We start from the raw sequence: 17,714 nt of genomic DNA on the forward strand, positions 1-17,714 counted from the left end.
ATAGGATGTTTGCTCATGTGGAACTTTGTGCACTCTCAAAGGCAGAGTTGGTTGGGCTTCACAACAGCACAGCTTAGAAGTTTCACACACCCTGGTTACTGCAGTCACAGAAGGAAGATCTGGTTCCTAGGGTCTCCAGGAACCAGATCTGTAAATATAAATTCAGAGCAGGTAGTTTATTGATATAAAATGGGCACGCTAGGGGTTGGGGATTTAGCTCAGTGGTAGAGTACTTGCCTAGCAAGCGCAAGGCCCTGGGTTCGGTACCCAGCTCCGAAAAAAAGAAAGAAAAAAAAATGGGCACGCTGTCCCATGCCTATAATCCCAGCCTGAGGAGGCAGAAATTTGCTAAACCTGAAATTTGCAAGGAGAAACACACACCAAATTCACGATTGTCCAATTAAAGCAAGCTTTATTAAATGCTTTATTAAATACTGACAAGGAAGAGGGACAATGGCTAGGTTCATACCTAGGACCCCCAAAGAATGGTGGTGAATTATTTTAGTGGGGTGCTCACAGGGGGAACCCACAGGCTATACCTGCCACCATCCAGTCAGGGACAAGCGTGCATCCTGCCTATTATGTGACTGAGTGCATCCTGTGCAGTTGGGGCAACCAACCTTGTTTACTGAAGGGAAAACACGTGACTTGATATTTTACCTGAGCAGCAGCCTCCAGCATCCCAGGATGTTACCTGTCCTTGGGCAAGCCCGGCTTACAGGTTATCCTTAGCTTTGATGGAGGCAGGGAGAGCTAAAGTTCAGCATCAACTTCCTTTGAGTACTTACCAAATGCAAGGCCGGCCTGGGCAACCCGATACCCTACGTCAAAACAAACAAGACAAAACAAACAAAAAGCAAACATTTTGGTTAGTATACACAGAGCTTCAGTTTGGTCTTGGAGCTTACAGCCAGCAGTCTTTCTAACATTCAACATGCAACCTGCAGCTGCAAGAAAGACTGATTTCTGTGTATTGCCCCAAAGCTAGATCCTATCTGCTACCCAGAGCCTGTTGCCGCCCCCATGGTTCCCTTTGGTGGCTGCAGCCCAACCTGTACAATCAAGGACCCTGCCGGTCTTGCTCTCATTGGTTTTGAGGTCACATCAAAGTGAATCTCCTGGTCACCCCAAACCACAGCCCAGACATGAAGAACAAGTCCTGCCCCACACAGCTCTGGAAGCACAGCGTTTTGTTGTCTTTTAGAGAATCATTTTTGTCTCAATCAGCACATAGGGATTGCACGTGTCCACGGGGTACGTTTCAATGAGTTCTGTAGAGTTCTTGTTAAGTCCAGCACTGTAAATATCTGTCACTTCCTTATGTGGACTGTTGGAGGTCCTCTGAGCCAGCTACTGGGAGATTCTCGGAACTTGCATCGAGCCGGAAGGAACAGCTCCTTGAACGGTGCAGCCTCCCTTGGCTCTGGGGTACTAGCTTTGCACCTTGTGTCTCCCCTAGGATGATAGCGAGGTTCCCTTCACCGAAGAGGATTATCGGCGAAGGAAACATCACCCCAACTTCCAGGACCACATCAACGCCGAAAAACTAGTCCTCAAGTTTGGAAAGAATGTAAGTCTGGACACAGAGACCACTGTGGGAAGGGGTCTTCGTGAGGTGGTGGACCTGGGCAATTCTCGCCTCTGCATACTCAGCCCTGATCCCTTCTCAGACTGCTTTTGCATGGCAAGGGTGCATTACTACAACAGTGTGAACACCATGGTTTATTTCCTCATACACCCCCATGGGGGTGAGCTTTGGCTCAAGCAGTATTCTATCCTTAGGGAGTTCCTGGCCCAGATTAGGATCCAGCCCACTGACCTAAAAGCCCTATGTTGGGCCCCCGGCTAAACTCAGGCTCTCTTTCATCCAGAGGTCTCGGCAAATAACTCAGTAGGGATGGGAAGGAAGGGACTACACACCCGTGGTTCCACAAGTCTGGGATACAGGAAGGAGGTCTAGACCAGTTTGGTCACTCTAGGATAGGGACTGATAGGGTAGAGTGGGGCTGGAGAGATGGCTCAGTGGTTAGGAGCACAGACCCAAGTTCAGTTTGTGGTTGAGATGGACCTAAGTTTAGTCAGCAGTAGCCATGGAGGCCCCAGCTCCAGGGGGTCTGATACCGCTTGCATCTGGACTCATATGCACCCACCCCGAATAATTTTTTTTTTTTGGTTCTTTTTTTTCGGAGCTGGGGACCGAACCCAGGGCCTTGCGCTTCCTTGCGCTTCCTAGGCAAGCGCTCTACCACTGAGCTAAATCCCCAACCCCCACCCCGCATAATTAAAAATAAGTCTTTAGCCAGGCGGTCATGGTGCATGCCTTTAATCTCAGCACTCGGGAGGCAGAGGCAGATCTCTGAGTTCGAGGCTAACCTGGTCTACAGAGCAAGTTTCAAGACAGCCAGGGATACACAAAAACTGTCTCAAAAAAAAAAAAAAAACCCAAAATACGTATATAAATATTTTTTTTAAAAAAAGAGGAAAATATAGGTGTGGGATAGACTAAGTGACAGGTAGCCTTGTGTGGCAAGGAGTCCCCAGCACCCAGCACTAAAGAAAAGTTACTATTGCAGCAACAATTTGTCATCTGTCAAATGACAGATGTATGGTGACTTCTACCAAAATAGATTATCGAGCGGCCTGTAGTACGTAAATAGTAACTGAGAGGCAAATCAGGGCCGGCTGAACAGCCTACCCTGGGAGGTGCTGACCATTCCTCCTGCCGTGCTCAGATTCACATGTGTCCTCTTTAGAACTCTGAGGCTGGTGCTGCTGCCATCATCCTATTCAACCCAAGCCCAAGGTTCCACTGAATTAGAGACAGGGAGGAGGGGGAGGGAGAGAGGGAAAGAAAGGGAGAGAGGGAGGTGGGGGAGAGCAGATTGTGATGACGGCTCTGAAGCGCCACCTTGTGGTTTCATAAGTCATGACAACATCTATTTCAAACATCAATTCTGTCCCTGAAGAACCTGTGGTCTTGAATACACAGTGAGCATGAAACAGTTACAGAAACAACAGATTGTAGGGGTGTCGGATCATGCCTGCAATTCCAGCACCTAGGGAGGTGAGGCAGGAGGATGGTGCATCCAAGGCCAGCCTGAGCTACACAGTGAGACCCCCTGACTCAAAAACAAACAAGCCCTAGGTTGTACATACATTTAATCCCAGCACTTAGGAGTCAGAGGCAGGTGGATTTGAGTTTGAGACCAGCATGGTCTACAGCAGAGCCAGTTCCAGGACAGCCAGGGATACATAGTGGGAGCCAGTCTCAAAACACCAACACCGACACAGCAGACAAACAGAAGGGGAGAGAATTAGACATTCTAGTTCAACTTTAGGGCAAACCTTATGCTGGGGAGTGGGCCAAGGCCTCAACCAATGAGACATGTCCTAGACTACAAAAGAAAAGGAGCATACCGGCTTACCTAATGTCTCCCAGCCCCACAGTCTGCTATTTGTTACAATCCGCACCCCGTCGGTCACTCACATACCTCACACACTAAATGAAGACGTATCCTCACACAGAAACCCAGTGTCTGCTAATCCAACAGGGGCCAGGGTCCTCTTCACACCTTCGTTTATTATAGAAATATACTAATCATCCTTAACTCTAAATTTAAAAATTCATTGGAAAATCCCTTTTTAATTTTTTAATTTTAGCTTATGTGCACAAGTGTTTTTGCCTAAATGTCTGCATATGTAATGTGCATGTGCACATATGCACATGTGTGTATGTGCCAAGTGAGTCCCTGAGTGTGTGGAGGTTCAGGTGGTTGAGAGCTGCCAGGCAGGTCCAGCCCCGTAAAATCAGTTTTCTTTCTATTTGAAGATTTATTTATTTATTTTATGCATATAAGTACACTGTAGCTGTCTTCAGACACCAGAAGAGGGCATCAGATCTCATTACAGATGGTTGTGAGCCTCCATGTGGTTGCTGGGATTTGAACTCAGGACCTCTGGAAGAGCAGTCCGTGCTCTTAACCACTGAGCCATCTCTCCAGCCCCTTCTTTCTGTTTGAAACTGCGTCTCACTAGGTAGCCCTGGCTGTCCTAGAACCCAGGATATAATCCAAGCTGGCCTTGAACAGAGAGCTCTGCCTGCTTGTGCTGTGATTACTAAGGTTAGAGGTGTTGCCAGTGCTTGGCCCCAAATCTGTTTTTCAAAGACAGAGTATGTCTCTAGTTTGCTATGTAGACCACTGTCTTGAATTTGCCTTAACCTTTTAAATTCTTAGATTCATGCATGTGCCACCAGGTTTAAATTTTTTTTGTTTTTTTTTAAATATTTTATTTATTTATTATATATATATGAGTACGCTGTAGCTGTCTTCAGACACACCAGAAGAGGGCATCAGATCTCATTGCAGATGGTTGTGAGCCACCATGTGGTTGCTGGGATTTGAACTCAGGACCTTGGGAAGAACAGTCGGTGCTCTTAACCACTGAGCCATCTCTCCAGCCCTGTTTTTTTTTTTTTAAGATTTATTTATTCTATATAAGTACATTGTAGCTGTCTTCAGACACACCAGAAGAGGGCATCAGATCTCATTACAGATGGTTGTACATGTGGTTGCTGGGATTTGAACTCAGGACCTCTGGAAGAGCAGTCAGTGCTCTTAACCACTGAGCCATCTCTCCAGCTCCCAGGTTTAACTTTTAGAGAAAAAAAACTATCCTTTTTTTTTTCTGCTTAATCAATGTTCTTTTGCTCTGAGGAGACAACATGACCGCAGCAACTCTCACAAAGGAAAACATTTAATCAGGGCTGGCTTACAGTTTCAGAGGTTCAGTCTATGATCATCACTGGGGGAGCAGGGTAACGTCCAGCCAGGCATGGAGCTGGAGAAGAAGCTGAGAGGGCTACATTCAGATCCCCAGGTAGAGGGGTGGGGATTTAGCTCAGTGGTAGAGCGCTTGCCTAGGAAGCGCAAGGCCCTGGGTTCGGTCCCCAGCTCCAGGGGAAAAAAAAAAAAAAACCAAAAAAAAATTTGGGGTTGGGGATTTAGCTCAGTGGTAGAGCGCTTGCCTAGCAACCGCAAGGCCCTGGGTTCGGTCCCCAGCTCCAAAAAAAAGAAAAAGAAAAAAAAAAAAGGGGGGGTTGGGGATTTAGCTCAGCGGTAGAGCACTTGGCTAGCAAGCGCAAGCCCCTGGGTTCGGTCCCCAGCTCCGGAAAAACAAAACAAAACAAAACAGATCCCCAGGTGTCAGGAAGGAGCAAGACATAGGGCCTGGCATGAGCCTTTGAAACCTCAAAGCCCACTTCTAGCGACACACTTCCTCCAGCAAGGTCTCGTGTCCCAGTACTTTCAAATAGTGCCACTCCTCCTAAGCCTACAGGACAATCCATTTTCATTCAAAAACCACCCTCCTCCTCCTTCTCCTCTTCTTCTTCCTCCTCTTCTTCCTCCTCCCTTATCCTCTCCCTCCCTCCCTCCTTCCTTCCTTCCCCCTGAACCTTTCAGTCCAGGTCTCAAACCTTGAGCTCATGTGTACTTCCGAAGTACCTTGTTACTATGCTTGACCCAGCCTATTTATTCATTTGTTTGTTTGCTTTCCCTTATGAGACGGGGTTCACTGTGTAGCCCTGGCTGTGCAGGAGATAGATCCCTCTGAAGACCAGGCTGGCCTCGAGCTCCGAGGTCTACCTGCCTCCCAAAGGCAAGCATTATCACACCACTGCCCAGCTAGTTGTAGATGAATACATTTTATGTATGTATGTATGTATGTATGTATGTACACGGTGTTCTGCCTGCATATATGCCTGCGTACCAGACAAGGGTACCAGATCTCATTTCAGATGGTTGTGATTACAGATATAGTTGCTGGGAATTGAACTCCGGACCTCTGGAAGAGCAGTCAGTGCTCTCAACCTCTGAGCCACCTCTCCAACTGAATAAGTTTTTTAAAAAATCTCAGTAACTTTCCAGTCTAATCCGTCCAAATCTATCTGAGAATTAGAACCAAGAAATATGTCGTAGGTTGGTTTTGTTGCCAGCCTGACACAAGTGAAGAGAGCCTCTCTGAAAGAACTGTCTCAGCAGGATTGGCCTGAGGACATGTCTACTGTGGGCAGTGGCATCCCTAGGCTGATGTGCCCCGGCCCTCTAAGCTCACTGTGAGCCTGAGAGCAAGCCAGTAAGCAGCATTCTTCCATGGCTGCTCCTCCAGTTCCTGCTTCCTAACTTCCCTCCCATGATGCCCTTCTGTGACAGGAAGTGTAAGTCAGTTAACCCTCTCCTCCCCTAAGCTCGCCCCAGATGTGTATTGGTTAAGGTTTACGACAACAAAGAGAAGCAAAAAGATACAGAACACGGCTTCACGCCCGCACAGTAGAATTATTTCTGAATTATTATTCTGATCTTTAGAATTCCCCTATTGTCTGCATCTCACAAGACTGAACTCATAAAAGATTGCCGTGAGTCATGCTAGGTCGGCTGTGATTCTCTGTGCATTCTGTTTATGCACTGTCTGAACTCAATCTCCCCCCCCACACACACACTTTTTGGACATGGATCTTACCCCGTAATCCAGGGTAGCTTGGAACCTTAAACTGTGGCAATCCTGTGCCCCAGCCTCCCAAGTAAATTCTGGGAGTATGATCATAAGTCACTATGTCCAGCCAGGACAACATCAACTTCAGCTACTACTACTACTACTACTACTACTACTACTACTACTACTACTGCTACTACTACTACCACTACTACTACTGCTGCTGCTGCTGCTGCTACTACTACTACTACCACTACTACTACTACTACTACTACTACTACCGCTACTACTACTACTACTACTACTGCTACTACTGCTACTACTACTACTACTTCCTCCTCCTCTTCTTCCTCTTCCTCCTTGTCCTCTTCTTCTGTTTTCTTTCCCCTCCCTCCTTCCCTCCCTCCAGTGTGTACACATAAGTGTGTGCGCGCGCACGCGCGCGCACACACACACACACACACACACACACACACTCATGAATCTCTCTCAAGTGAGGAGGATGGATCCCCACTGTGATTAAGCAGACTTCAGCAGTTCTGCTCTAGGCTGGGCACACTGAGTACACTGGCAGTCCATGAATGAAAGCTTCAGTGGAGTCAGAGGAACCAGGTCTGATGCCCAGCATGCTTTGCAGACCTGGGGTCCATCTCAAGCTCTGGAAAGCAATGTTAGGGAATGGAAAGAAACGTAGACATCACAGTGCGAACCATTCACTGCACTAAGCTCTCTGATTTTTTTCAGTGTCTTTCTGACACACCCAGGCTGGTCTGTCCACTGCATGGGCCCAAGTAATCTCCCAACCTTAGCCTCCAGAGCAGATTCAGCAGGCACATACCACTGAGCCCGGCTTGGTCACCACAAAGTATCATCAAGGCCACAGTGACTTCTCTGTGCAAAGTAAAGCATGTCTGTCCATCAAAACCCTCGTACTGAGACCTGGTTCAGGATCTGGGGCCGTAGCTTAGATGGCAGCGTATTTACCCAACATGTACAAAGCCTTTGGTTTGACCCTCACCACCACATAAGTGAGGGCGGCGGCACAAGCTGTAATCCAGCACTCAACAAGTAGTGTCATCCTCAGCAACGTAGTGAGGGCAAGGCCAGCCTGGGCTACGTGAGACCCTGTCTCATAACTGAACAAAGCCCCCACCTGGTCCTGGGCTTCACAGTCATGTGAGCACTGGGGTGGGTGACTGAAGATCCTTCTGGAAGGACCTGTTTTCCTAGCCTCCCTTCTCCTCAGGGCCAACAGAGAGTTCACAGGTGTTTTCACAAGGAACAGCTCTGAATTAATTTAGTTCTTCATTCCCATTAAATTTCAGTGGTGGCTGGAAACAGTTCTGAATTGTGTGCAGTTTTTTCCTTCCCCAATAAGGGACCCTGTCTGTGCCCTAAGCAGTGCCTAACTAAAGAGCTCAGAAGAGAGGGCGGAGCCTGCAGCAGAGAGGGCGGAGCCTGCAGCAGAGAGGGCGGAGCCTGCAGCAGAGAGGGCGGAGCCTGCAGCAGAGAGGGCAGGGCCTGCAGCAGTGTCCATTTAACTTACTAAGACGGCTTTAATATGACTAATGCTGTACCAATTTTCTCTCCCTCCCTCCTTCCTCCCTCCCTCCCTCCCCCCCCCCTTTGTATTTTATCTGTTTTAGGCCAAAAAGTTTGTAACTTATGTAGTCGCCTCAGGACTTCAGTATGGAGTGGAAGGAGGCATCTTACACGCATTTTTTAAGGTCTGGCCTTTCCAAGGACTAAATGAACTCTTTTTTTCGTAATTATTAATTTAATTTCACTTTCAAAATATTTATTAACTATCCAGTGTTCTGCTTGAATATATGCTTGCATGCCAGAAGAGGGCGCCAAGATCCCATTACAGGTGATTGTGAGCCACCATGTAGTTGCTGGGAATTGAACTCAGGACTTCTTAACCACTGAGCCATCTCTCCAGTCCTTAATTTCACTTTCAAGTTAGGTTACAAAGTAGCAACTTCCTCACTCATATCCTTGCCTTCATCCTCGCTCAGGAGCATTTATGATGATGATGATGATGATGACGACGACGACGACTATGATAATGATGTGTGTGTGTGTATAATGTGTGTACCGGGGCCTGCACATGCCTCAGTTCCAGTACAGAGCTCAGAGGGCAGCATTGTGAAGTACCATTGTGTTAAGTGTTTACCCACTGAGCTATCTGTCAGCCCTCTCTGAGCATTCTCAAAAGTGTTTTACAAGGCAGGGGTGGTGTTGAGACTTGAGGTCAGCCTACAAGATAATGGAAAAGCCTGTCTTGAGGAAGAAAGAGAGAGGAGAGCAGAGCTGAGGGAAGGAGGGAAGAGGGGAGGAGAGAGAGGAGAGGGGAAGGGAGAAGAGGGAGGGGGAGGGAAGGGAGGAGAGGGGTGGGGAAAAGGGAGGAGAGGTGAGGGAGGGGAAGGAGAGGGGGCTTAGGAGGAGAGGGAGGGGTTCAGTCCTCAGTATGTGGTGGAAGGAGAGAATCAGTTCCCACAGACCACCCTCTGACTTGCACACTGGTACTTGGACAGGCACGGTTACACATACTCACTCCCTCACACAATAAGAATTTTAAATGTAAGAAGAAAGTTCATAAACAGATCTGGCTGTCTTTTTACAAATGTGCTTTAATAAACAGTGAAATTAAAAAAAAAAATGGAAGAGGAGATCAAGACTGAATCTCTGGTATGGTCCAGAGGCAGCATAAGGGGTCAGTCAGCATGAGGAAGGCATCTAAACCGTGGGACTCACTGTCACCTGGAGAGTCAACGCAGACAATGGAGGAGAATTCAGGATCTGGAGGATACCTGGGAATGGGACGGAGACCCAGGAAGGACAAAGAGAAATGACAGTGTTGTCAATGCCCAATGCCGAGCAGAAAAGAACTTACTATCTAAAAAAAAAACCAAAAACCAAAAAACAAACAAACAAACAAACAAAAAACAAAAAACAAAGAAACCCCAGGAGTTCCCTGTAGGGTCAAATACTGCAGATTGTTAAAATGAGATCTAAGCGTTGACAACTAGAGTTTTATGGGGCTGGCTGGATGAAAGTCTGAGAGAAGGTGATCCAAGAGGACAGCCAGAGGCCAGGCGCGGTGGCATTTCTGGAGTCCTCTGATGACCTGAGGTGGGCTGCAATGGAGAAACACACTCCGGCCAAACGCCCCCTACCTGTCGCTCTTTCAGATGGCCTGGCTCGGAGAGATTCCTGCATTACCGGTGTTTGGAGACGGGAGCAATTGCATTCCAGCCATTCACGTTCTTGACCTAGCAGGGTAAGAGGCCTCCCGGAAATGTGACTGTCCTGGGTGATTAATATGCCTAATTCTTGTTCAAGTCATAGAGCCCAAACCCTCACACACATTATTATCTTATTCATTCTTCACAGCCCCACCATACAGAAGGCCCTTAGCATCACCATTTTGCACCTGATGAAGCATTATCCCCGCCCCCAACCACCACGGCTCAATACTTCCCACTTCCGGTCACGAGTGTAGCTTCGTTTCTCAGAGACCCGGTCAGCCAAGAAACAGCTCTGGGAAGGAAAGGGTTTGGGGTACACATGCTGGGCAACCCACCTCTTTTCCTCTTTGTCTCAGAGTGGGGTTGGGGGACCCAGCCACCCGAGTCCTGACCTGAGTCCCGCCAGTCCTTAGTATACAAAGACCCATTACAGGGTGGTTCCTTCTTATTATTATTACTTTTTAAAGACTTATTTATTATATGTAAGTACACCGTAGCTGTCTTCAGACATACCATAAGAGGGCATCAGATCCCATTACAGACGGTTATGAGCCACCATGTGACGGTTGCTGGGATTTGAACTCAGGACCTCTGGAAGAGCAGTCAGTGCTCTTAACCACTGAGCCATCTCTCCAGCTCCTACAGGGTGATTTCTTTTCCTCTTCTGTTTTGCATTAAGGAAGGACTATGGGGCTCTTTCCCCTTACAGTTACACCTTCTTTCTTCCTGAAGATTATTCTGAAGACAGATCATATGCCAGAGGAATGAGAGCCAGAGGCTACAATCCTCTGCGACGTTGACATGAAATAGATGTGAAATGAACATTTACTACTATTGCTGCTTCTCTCCTTTCCAGGGCTGGGGGTAGAGCCCAGGTCCAGGCATGGGTTAGACGTTCACTCTACCATGAGCTGAACGAAGCTTTAGATGTACACATTTTAATTTCAGTTTACTGAAAAAAAAAAAAAAGCTAAGACTACAGTAGAACTGACAGGCCGCTGCAGTGGACTTCCAACCCCTATTGTTTCCGGAAATACGATGATCCCAACATAAGATGGGGACAGTCACAGCAGCTGTCCGACACGAGTATTGTCCTCATTGTTGGTCACCGACACAGCTCACCTCCGCGTGACTTCCTTAAGACAGTTGCCAAATCTAGACACTGTGTCTCTCTTTGCAAATCACTGACCCCGAGCACAGTCGGTGAGATTCACGTGAGCCACGGGCTGGACAAGCCTTCCTGATGTGAGGCCAGAGTCAGGTCCTCTTCTTGGAGTTGGGAACTGTATACTTAGAAACCAGGTCCCATCTGGGCTCATGATCCTGTTAATGATAGTTACCGAGGAGGCTGAGGCAGGAGGATCAAAACTTCAGGGCCCACCTTGGTTCCAAAGCAAGTATAAAGCTAGCCTGGGCAATCGAGTGAGATTCTGCCTGAAAATAAGTAAGTAGAAAAGAGAGCTGGGTGTGTGGTGGTCAATGGTAGGTGCCTGCCTAGCTCGGACAAGGCCTTGAGCTCAACCGAGAGGTCAGAATATTAACAGTGACTGCAACAATAACAAGATAAAAAGTGAATCAAAGAAATAGAAAAATAAGTCACAAAGAAAACAGGTTCGAGACCCAAATGTATCTGTTTTCAAACCTGACTGTCTTTGCCTGGGGTTCTTCAGTCTGGGACATGTCACCCAGCTTTTTCATCACCTCCCCACGTCATCTGTAGACAGCAGATGTAGCCCTGCCCCTGATCTTGGTGGAGCGTAAGAGAGGCCCCTTATCAAAGTGCCAAGCACCTCCCTGGCCTGGGGGAAAGGGGCTGAGGTCCGGTTATCTCCTTTCCTGCCTGGCTATTGTGCTCTTTGCTCCACAGAGTGATCCAGAACGTCATAGACCACGTGCCTAAGCTTCACTACCTGGTGGCTGTGGACGAGTCTGTCCACACCCTGGAAGACCTGGTCAAGGTATGACAGGCAGCCTGCGTCCTCATGCCCTGATGGGCTAGCTTGAGATGCTGTACCCCTGGATGCTAGTTACTGACTTTCTGTGCTAGCTAGGATGGGGAACACATAAAATGTCCTTAAGCCTCAAACTGTCTATCTGTAACTGCAGCCTAAGCGTTGGGAAGTTACTCCCCAAAAGACCTTTGTCTAATATGAGCATGTAAGAAAGCAAGAAAGGCCACCGTTGGGTCCACGCTGAGGGAACAAAGGTCATCATTGACGGCAGGCTGGAGTCTGTGACACTTGGCCTGCAGGACTGATAGAGAGGGTCACTCAACCCACAGGCACTTTTAGGCTCTCTAGACAGGAGTCAGGCAGCCTCAGATAACACAGCCAGCTCCCAGTCCAGCTGGCCTGGCTGCTGTGGCCCCCTCTGGCCCTCACTTGGCTCCTCCGTCAGGGTCTTCCTCTGTAGCCTTCCGGTCTCCCTCTCACATTCCTTTCAGATCAGGCGTCTCCAACCACGCTTTAAAAGTTTATTACATTCATTTAGTGTGTGTTATGCACGCACACCATGCCGCACTGCACACATAGAGGTCAGAGGACAACTCTCCGGGGTCGGCTTTTTTCTTCCACCACGTGGATCCCAGGGAATCCATCCGACTCAGGTTACCAGGGCTCGGTTGCAAGTCCGCTCACCCACCCAAAGTGGTGTCTCCTCCGTGTACCTTAGTCTGTACGGATTACTGTAACAAAATGTGTGAAGTAGGCAGGACAGGGACCATGAGACTTTGTTGCTCATGTTTCTGGGGTGGGGAGTACAAAGTCCAAGGTCAAGCGTTGGCGGATTTGGTGGCTGCTAAAGGCCTGCACCTCACATGGGAGAAAGAGACAGGGAACCCTCGGGATTCTTTTCTGAGGGCACAGCCCTCCTTCACAGGAATTCCACCATCATGATCCAGCAGATCACCATCTGACACCTTTACCTGGAGGGTTAAAATTTCAATGTGTGAATGAGGAAGAGGAGGGCACAAATATTCAGAATGCCTCAAGATAAAATTACTGGCAAGTTTGTTGATAGAACTAATCTGCTTTTATTCTTAATTCATGAGTTCGGGCAATGGGAGCCCCCACTGAGCTATGGTAGAGTAGTAGGATTTGAAGGTGGTCACCCCCACCCCTGTGCCTCCCGAACACACACATTGACTCACCCACCCCCACTCAAAAACAAAGAAAACTTGTCTAGGCAGTGTCAGGTCTTTCCTAATCATGTCCTTTTTCCCATCTAAGGGTTAAAACAAAAGGAATTTCCAGTTTTCAGAAGAGAGAGAAAAAAGGTCTGCTGTGGCATTCGTCCCTCAGAGTATGTGGGAAGCAGCCTTCGGTTTGCCTATGACCCTTAGCCTGAGGGCCTCCATTTTGTTTTGATCTGGTCTGTTGGGACTCAGGGCAGGAGCTCAGTCTAAAACAATGGGCTCTCTTCTTCACATGTGTCTAACTTGTCCAGCTGCAAACATTCCACAGGGCAGTGATCTGTACACATGACTGCCTCCTTCCTGGACCTCGGTGCCTGAGGGCAGAGACCCAGCCTTGCTCATCTCTGCTTCCGGGTATTTGCAGGACATGTGAGGGTATGATGTGTGTACTGTTTTCTTTCTTTCTTTTTTTTTTTTTTAAGATTTATTCATTTATTATATGTAAGTACACTGTAGCTGTCTTCAGATACACCAGAAGAGGGCATCAGGTCTCTTTACAGATGGTTGTGAGCCACCATGTGGTTGCTGGGAATTGAACTCATGACCTCTGAAAGAGCAGTCAGGGTGCTCTTAACCGCTGAGCCATCTCTCCAGCCCCTGTGTACTGTTTTCAAGATGTCTCAGCATGTGTGCTTGGTTACACTCACATTCTCTTGAGTCTTGTGTCAAACCTTGTAAACAAACCGAATAATACCTCTGTTTCTCCCTAACAGTGCATCAGCAAAAATACCGGCCCTGGAAAAATCCAGAAAGTACCCAAAGAAAATGCTTTCCTGACAAAGGACTTAACGGTCAGTATAAGGAAAAACGTTGTCTTCAAGAACTGTTTCCCTAAATAATATCGAAAAGGCAGAGTGGGATGGGCGGGGTTGCGCGTTAGGGAGTTTTTTCCTCCAGACTTCTTTGGGAGGATTAACCGTGAGACTGCATTATTTTAAAAGTAAATGCAGGTTAGTGTAGCAGTGAGTGTTTGTAACCCCCACACCCAAGGCCGAGGCAGAAGGATCAGGAGTTCAAAGACATATCATCAGCTAGCCTGGGCTATCTGAGACCCTGTGTCAAACAAACAAACAAAATAATGACAAAATATATACATTAAATAGTCAAAATATTTTAAAGGGCAGGGCCAGGCTTGATGGGCATATAGCTACTAGGGAGGCAGAGGCACGAGGATCTGACTCCAAGGCCAGCCTGGGCTACAGAATGAGCTCAAGGCTAGCCTGGGCAACTAAATGAAACCCTTTATCAAAATAAAAAAGGCTGCGGAGTTAACTCAGTGGAGTGCTTGCCTAACACATGTAAGGCATTGGCCATTATCCAGCACCACACAACAGAAGGAACGTTTCAGAGAGGCTAAGGGCAGAGCTGAACTGCAAAGCACTCTCTTAGCATATCCAAGGCCCTGGATTTCCTTGCCAGCATCGGTGGTGGGGTGGCGGCAAGGATAGACATGGTGGTATATTCCTGTGATCCTAGTACCTGGGGATGGGAGCCAGCATTGTCAAGGGTCTAAGCTACAAAGTGACTTCAAGGCTAACCAGAGCTCCGTGAGTCCCTATCTTAGAATGGAAAGGAGAAATGAATGCTTGGAGAGGCAGGGGGCAGGGCTGGAAAAGAAAATATCTCAGGGCTGGGACTGTAGCCGATTGGTAGTGTATAGGTGAACCCCTCCACCTTCAGGACAGTGATGACACAGGAATGAAAAGCAGGTGCTCTGTAGACACTTAATGCTGGGCCGATTGACTTCCCTGCTCAGTGTCCACACTGGCTTTCCTTACCACGGGTAGCGACTTTGATCTGCAATGGCTGTGGGATGATAACAGACACTCTCTCCCTGCCCTCAGCAAGAGCATCTGGACCAATTGCTGGTCAACCTGAGGATGGAAGCCCTCTTTGTGAAGGAGAACTTTAACATCCGCTGGGCCGCCCAGACGGGATTCGTGGAGAACATCGGCAGCATCCTCAAAGAGTACAAGCAGAGCCGAGGACTGTTGGTACCCGCCGCCCCTTTCTGTTTCTGTTTCTCAGAGTCCTTAGAGCCCACCGCTGGTGCCTCTGTCCCAGCGGGAGGCTTTCCATGTTAAAACGTCTGAGCACGTGGTTCACATTTGACGTGTTTCTCGGGTCTTATAATTTGCACGTGCGTTGCATTAAAACTTGTAAGCCGGGGCTGGGGATTTAGCTCAGTGGTAGAGCGCTTACCTAGGAAGCGCAAGGCCCTGGGTTCGGTCCCCAGCTCCGAAAAAAAGAACCAAAAAAAAAAAAACAAAAAAAACAAAAAAAAAACTTGTAAGCCAAATATAAGAACAATTAAAAGTGAACATCGACCATAACAAACTGGTCCATATAAGCAAAGGGGTAGATTGTTATTCTGCCTTTAGTCCTCGATAAGGCCAGCCTGCCCCAGGATGCAGGATTCACTCTTGGTGTGGGGACAGAAGAGGCATACCAACCAGCCTGCTCAGATGACAGCTAGGCCTCACGCTGGTGACTACAGCAAGCCCATCTAGGGATCCAGCATGGCCCTATCCTGCCTCCACCACTGCCCCGACATCTTGGTACTCACCTATCACCCCTCACCAGACAGGAACAGTAACTCCCCACACCAGATCCACTCCAGTGTTCACGCTTATCACACGTGTCCAAGACTACCAATGGCTGCAAAGTTCTGGGTGAAATTATGTGTTCTTTAGGCATATGACACAACCAGTGGAGATTCTCCCCATCACTGTGGCTTTAGAGTACGACTTGCAAAATTCCAGGCCACAGTTTCGCAACTCCTTGGAGGAAATGATCGCTTGTCGTTGATATTTTTATTTGTTTGATGGAAGGACTTGCTATGAATGCTGTAGCACCTTAAACATTCAGGCAAGCCTGCCTGCCTTCTCTCCTCCTTCCTCCCTCCCCCTCTTCTTCATTTTGTTTTAAAGACAAGATCTTGTGCTGTAGTCCAGGCAGCCTTGAACTCGCCAACCTCCTCAAACAGGAAAAGGCAGTGGACTTTTTTGCTTGTTTGGTTGTTTGGTTTGGGGTTTTGGGTTTGGGAGACAGGGTTTTGTTGTGTAACAAGCCCTAGCTATCCTGGATTTACTCTGTAGACCAGGCTAGCCTTGAATTCATAGAGATCTGCCTGCCTCTGCCTCCTGAGTGCTGGGATTAAAGACATGTGCCACCATACCTGTTGCAAAAGTAGTGGTTTTAACAAAATGATCAAAAGGGAGAAGCAAGTTGTTCACAAGTTCAAGGCTAGCCAGGGCTGTATAATAAGCACTTGTCTGAAATAAATAGATGATAAATAGAAAGATAGATAGATCATTTTTTTAAAATCAAAATAAATTAACTTTAAACTACTGAAGACCAATTTCAGTCTAAAGACATCTAAGTGATAATGTAGGACTCTGTGTCCTGAACCATAAATTCTTGTGTCTTCATAAGAATCGTCCAGGACAGATGAAACTGGTGTCATAGAAAGCCTAGATACCCTAGTTCCTGGGTACATGTTCTCTCTCTGTTTATGTCTGTTTCCTCTCTCTCTCTCTCTCTCTCTCTCTCTCTCTCTCTCTCTCTCTCTCTCTCCCTCTCTGTCTCTTTCATTGTTGTTTGGTTTTAGATTACATAGAACACGCCCTGGCTTGTTTGGCTTGTTTCTCTCTAGTTTGTTGAACCTGGCCTTGACCTTATTATCCTCCTGCCTCCACCTTCCAAATCCTGGGATTACTAGGATGTATCACCACATGCTCCAGCATCCTGAGCATGGCTTCTGGAGTTCTGTATTCTCCACTGGCCCAGGTCAGAGGACTGATGCTTTTAGATTCTCGTGGAATGACTGGCTCTTAGCTACCTCGAAAGGGGTCGGGCATCTTCGGGATGATGGGGTAGCAATCAGAGTGGCAGGGTGTCTTAGTTTAGGTTTCTATTGTTATGAAGAGACGCCATGACCATAGCATCTCTTATAAAAGCAAACATTTCATTGGGACTGGCTCACAGTTTTAGAGGTCCAGTCCATTATTGTCATGGCAGGAAGCACGGCAGTGTGTTGGCAGACATGGCGCTGAAGAAGGAGCCCAGAGTTCTACATCTGGATCTGAAGGCAGAAGGAGACTGTGACACATTGGCCAGACTGGAGTTTATAAGATCTCAAAGCCTGCCCCCCAGTGACACACTTCCTCCCACAAGGTCACACCTATTCCAACAAGGTCACTGCTCCCTAGTACAACTCCCCTCACACACATGAACCTACGGGGGCCTCTTCAAACCGCCACCAATGGAATAGTCTGGTTGAGTCGCTGAAGTCAGAGTAAAGGGTCCAGAGACCCGGAAAAGAACACCCCTGAAGTAACACCCCTTCTGGCTCCAAAAGCCCTAAGAGATACATTGTCTGTTCTCTTCAGCCAATCAAGATCTGCATTCTTGGTCCTCCTGCTGTGGGAAAATCCAGCATCTCTGGAGAGCTGGTCAAGTACTACAAACTGCACCACATCAAGATAAAGGATGTGATTTCCGAAGCCATAGCCAAACTGGTAACACGCCCAGCTTCTTCTCTGGGGTTCCGCCTCCAGCCCAGCCAAGAGCTTCCTGTCCTCTCCCTCTGGGCTGGAACACTTTTAATTTAATTTAGTTTTAAAAGTTATATTTTTCTCAGTCTTGTATCAGACTATTTACTACCTTTTATAAAAAAAATTGTTAGGAGTGGTATAAACAAGGTATGCTTCTGTAAGTAATTGTGAAAGGTCATTTTAGGGGGTGCTAGGAACGGAACCCAGGGCTTTGTACAAGCT

The 17,714-nt window shown here is 47.6% G+C and overlaps 1 protein-coding gene across 5 annotated transcripts in view; it reads left to right on the forward strand.

Annotated features, from left to right (window-relative positions):
* Nucleotides 1-17,714, forward strand: part of Ak7 (adenylate kinase 7) — a 68,176-nt gene that overhangs the window by 21,129 nt on the left and 29,333 nt on the right. For 4 of the 5 annotated variants that reach the window (XM_017594182.3, XM_063262001.1, XM_063262002.1 and 1 more), the window contains exons 5-11: nucleotides 1,460-1,570; nucleotides 8,139-8,219; nucleotides 9,687-9,775; nucleotides 11,611-11,701; nucleotides 13,650-13,727; nucleotides 14,781-14,930; nucleotides 17,328-17,456. In XM_017594182.3, the coding sequence (XP_017449671.1) occupies nucleotides 1,460-1,570; nucleotides 8,139-8,219; nucleotides 9,687-9,775; nucleotides 11,611-11,701; nucleotides 13,650-13,727; nucleotides 14,781-14,930; nucleotides 17,328-17,456 (729 nt within the window). The remainder of the gene's footprint in view (nucleotides 1-1,459; nucleotides 1,571-8,138; nucleotides 8,220-9,686; nucleotides 9,776-11,610; nucleotides 11,702-13,649; nucleotides 13,728-14,780; nucleotides 14,931-17,327; nucleotides 17,457-17,714) is intronic. The other variant, XM_063262003.1, reaches the window with a different exon arrangement.

Source organism: Rattus norvegicus, chromosome 6, assembly GCF_036323735.1.
Source record: "Rattus norvegicus strain BN/NHsdMcwi chromosome 6, GRCr8, whole genome shotgun sequence".
Lineage (NCBI taxonomy): Eukaryota > Metazoa > Chordata > Mammalia > Rodentia > Muridae > Rattus > Rattus norvegicus.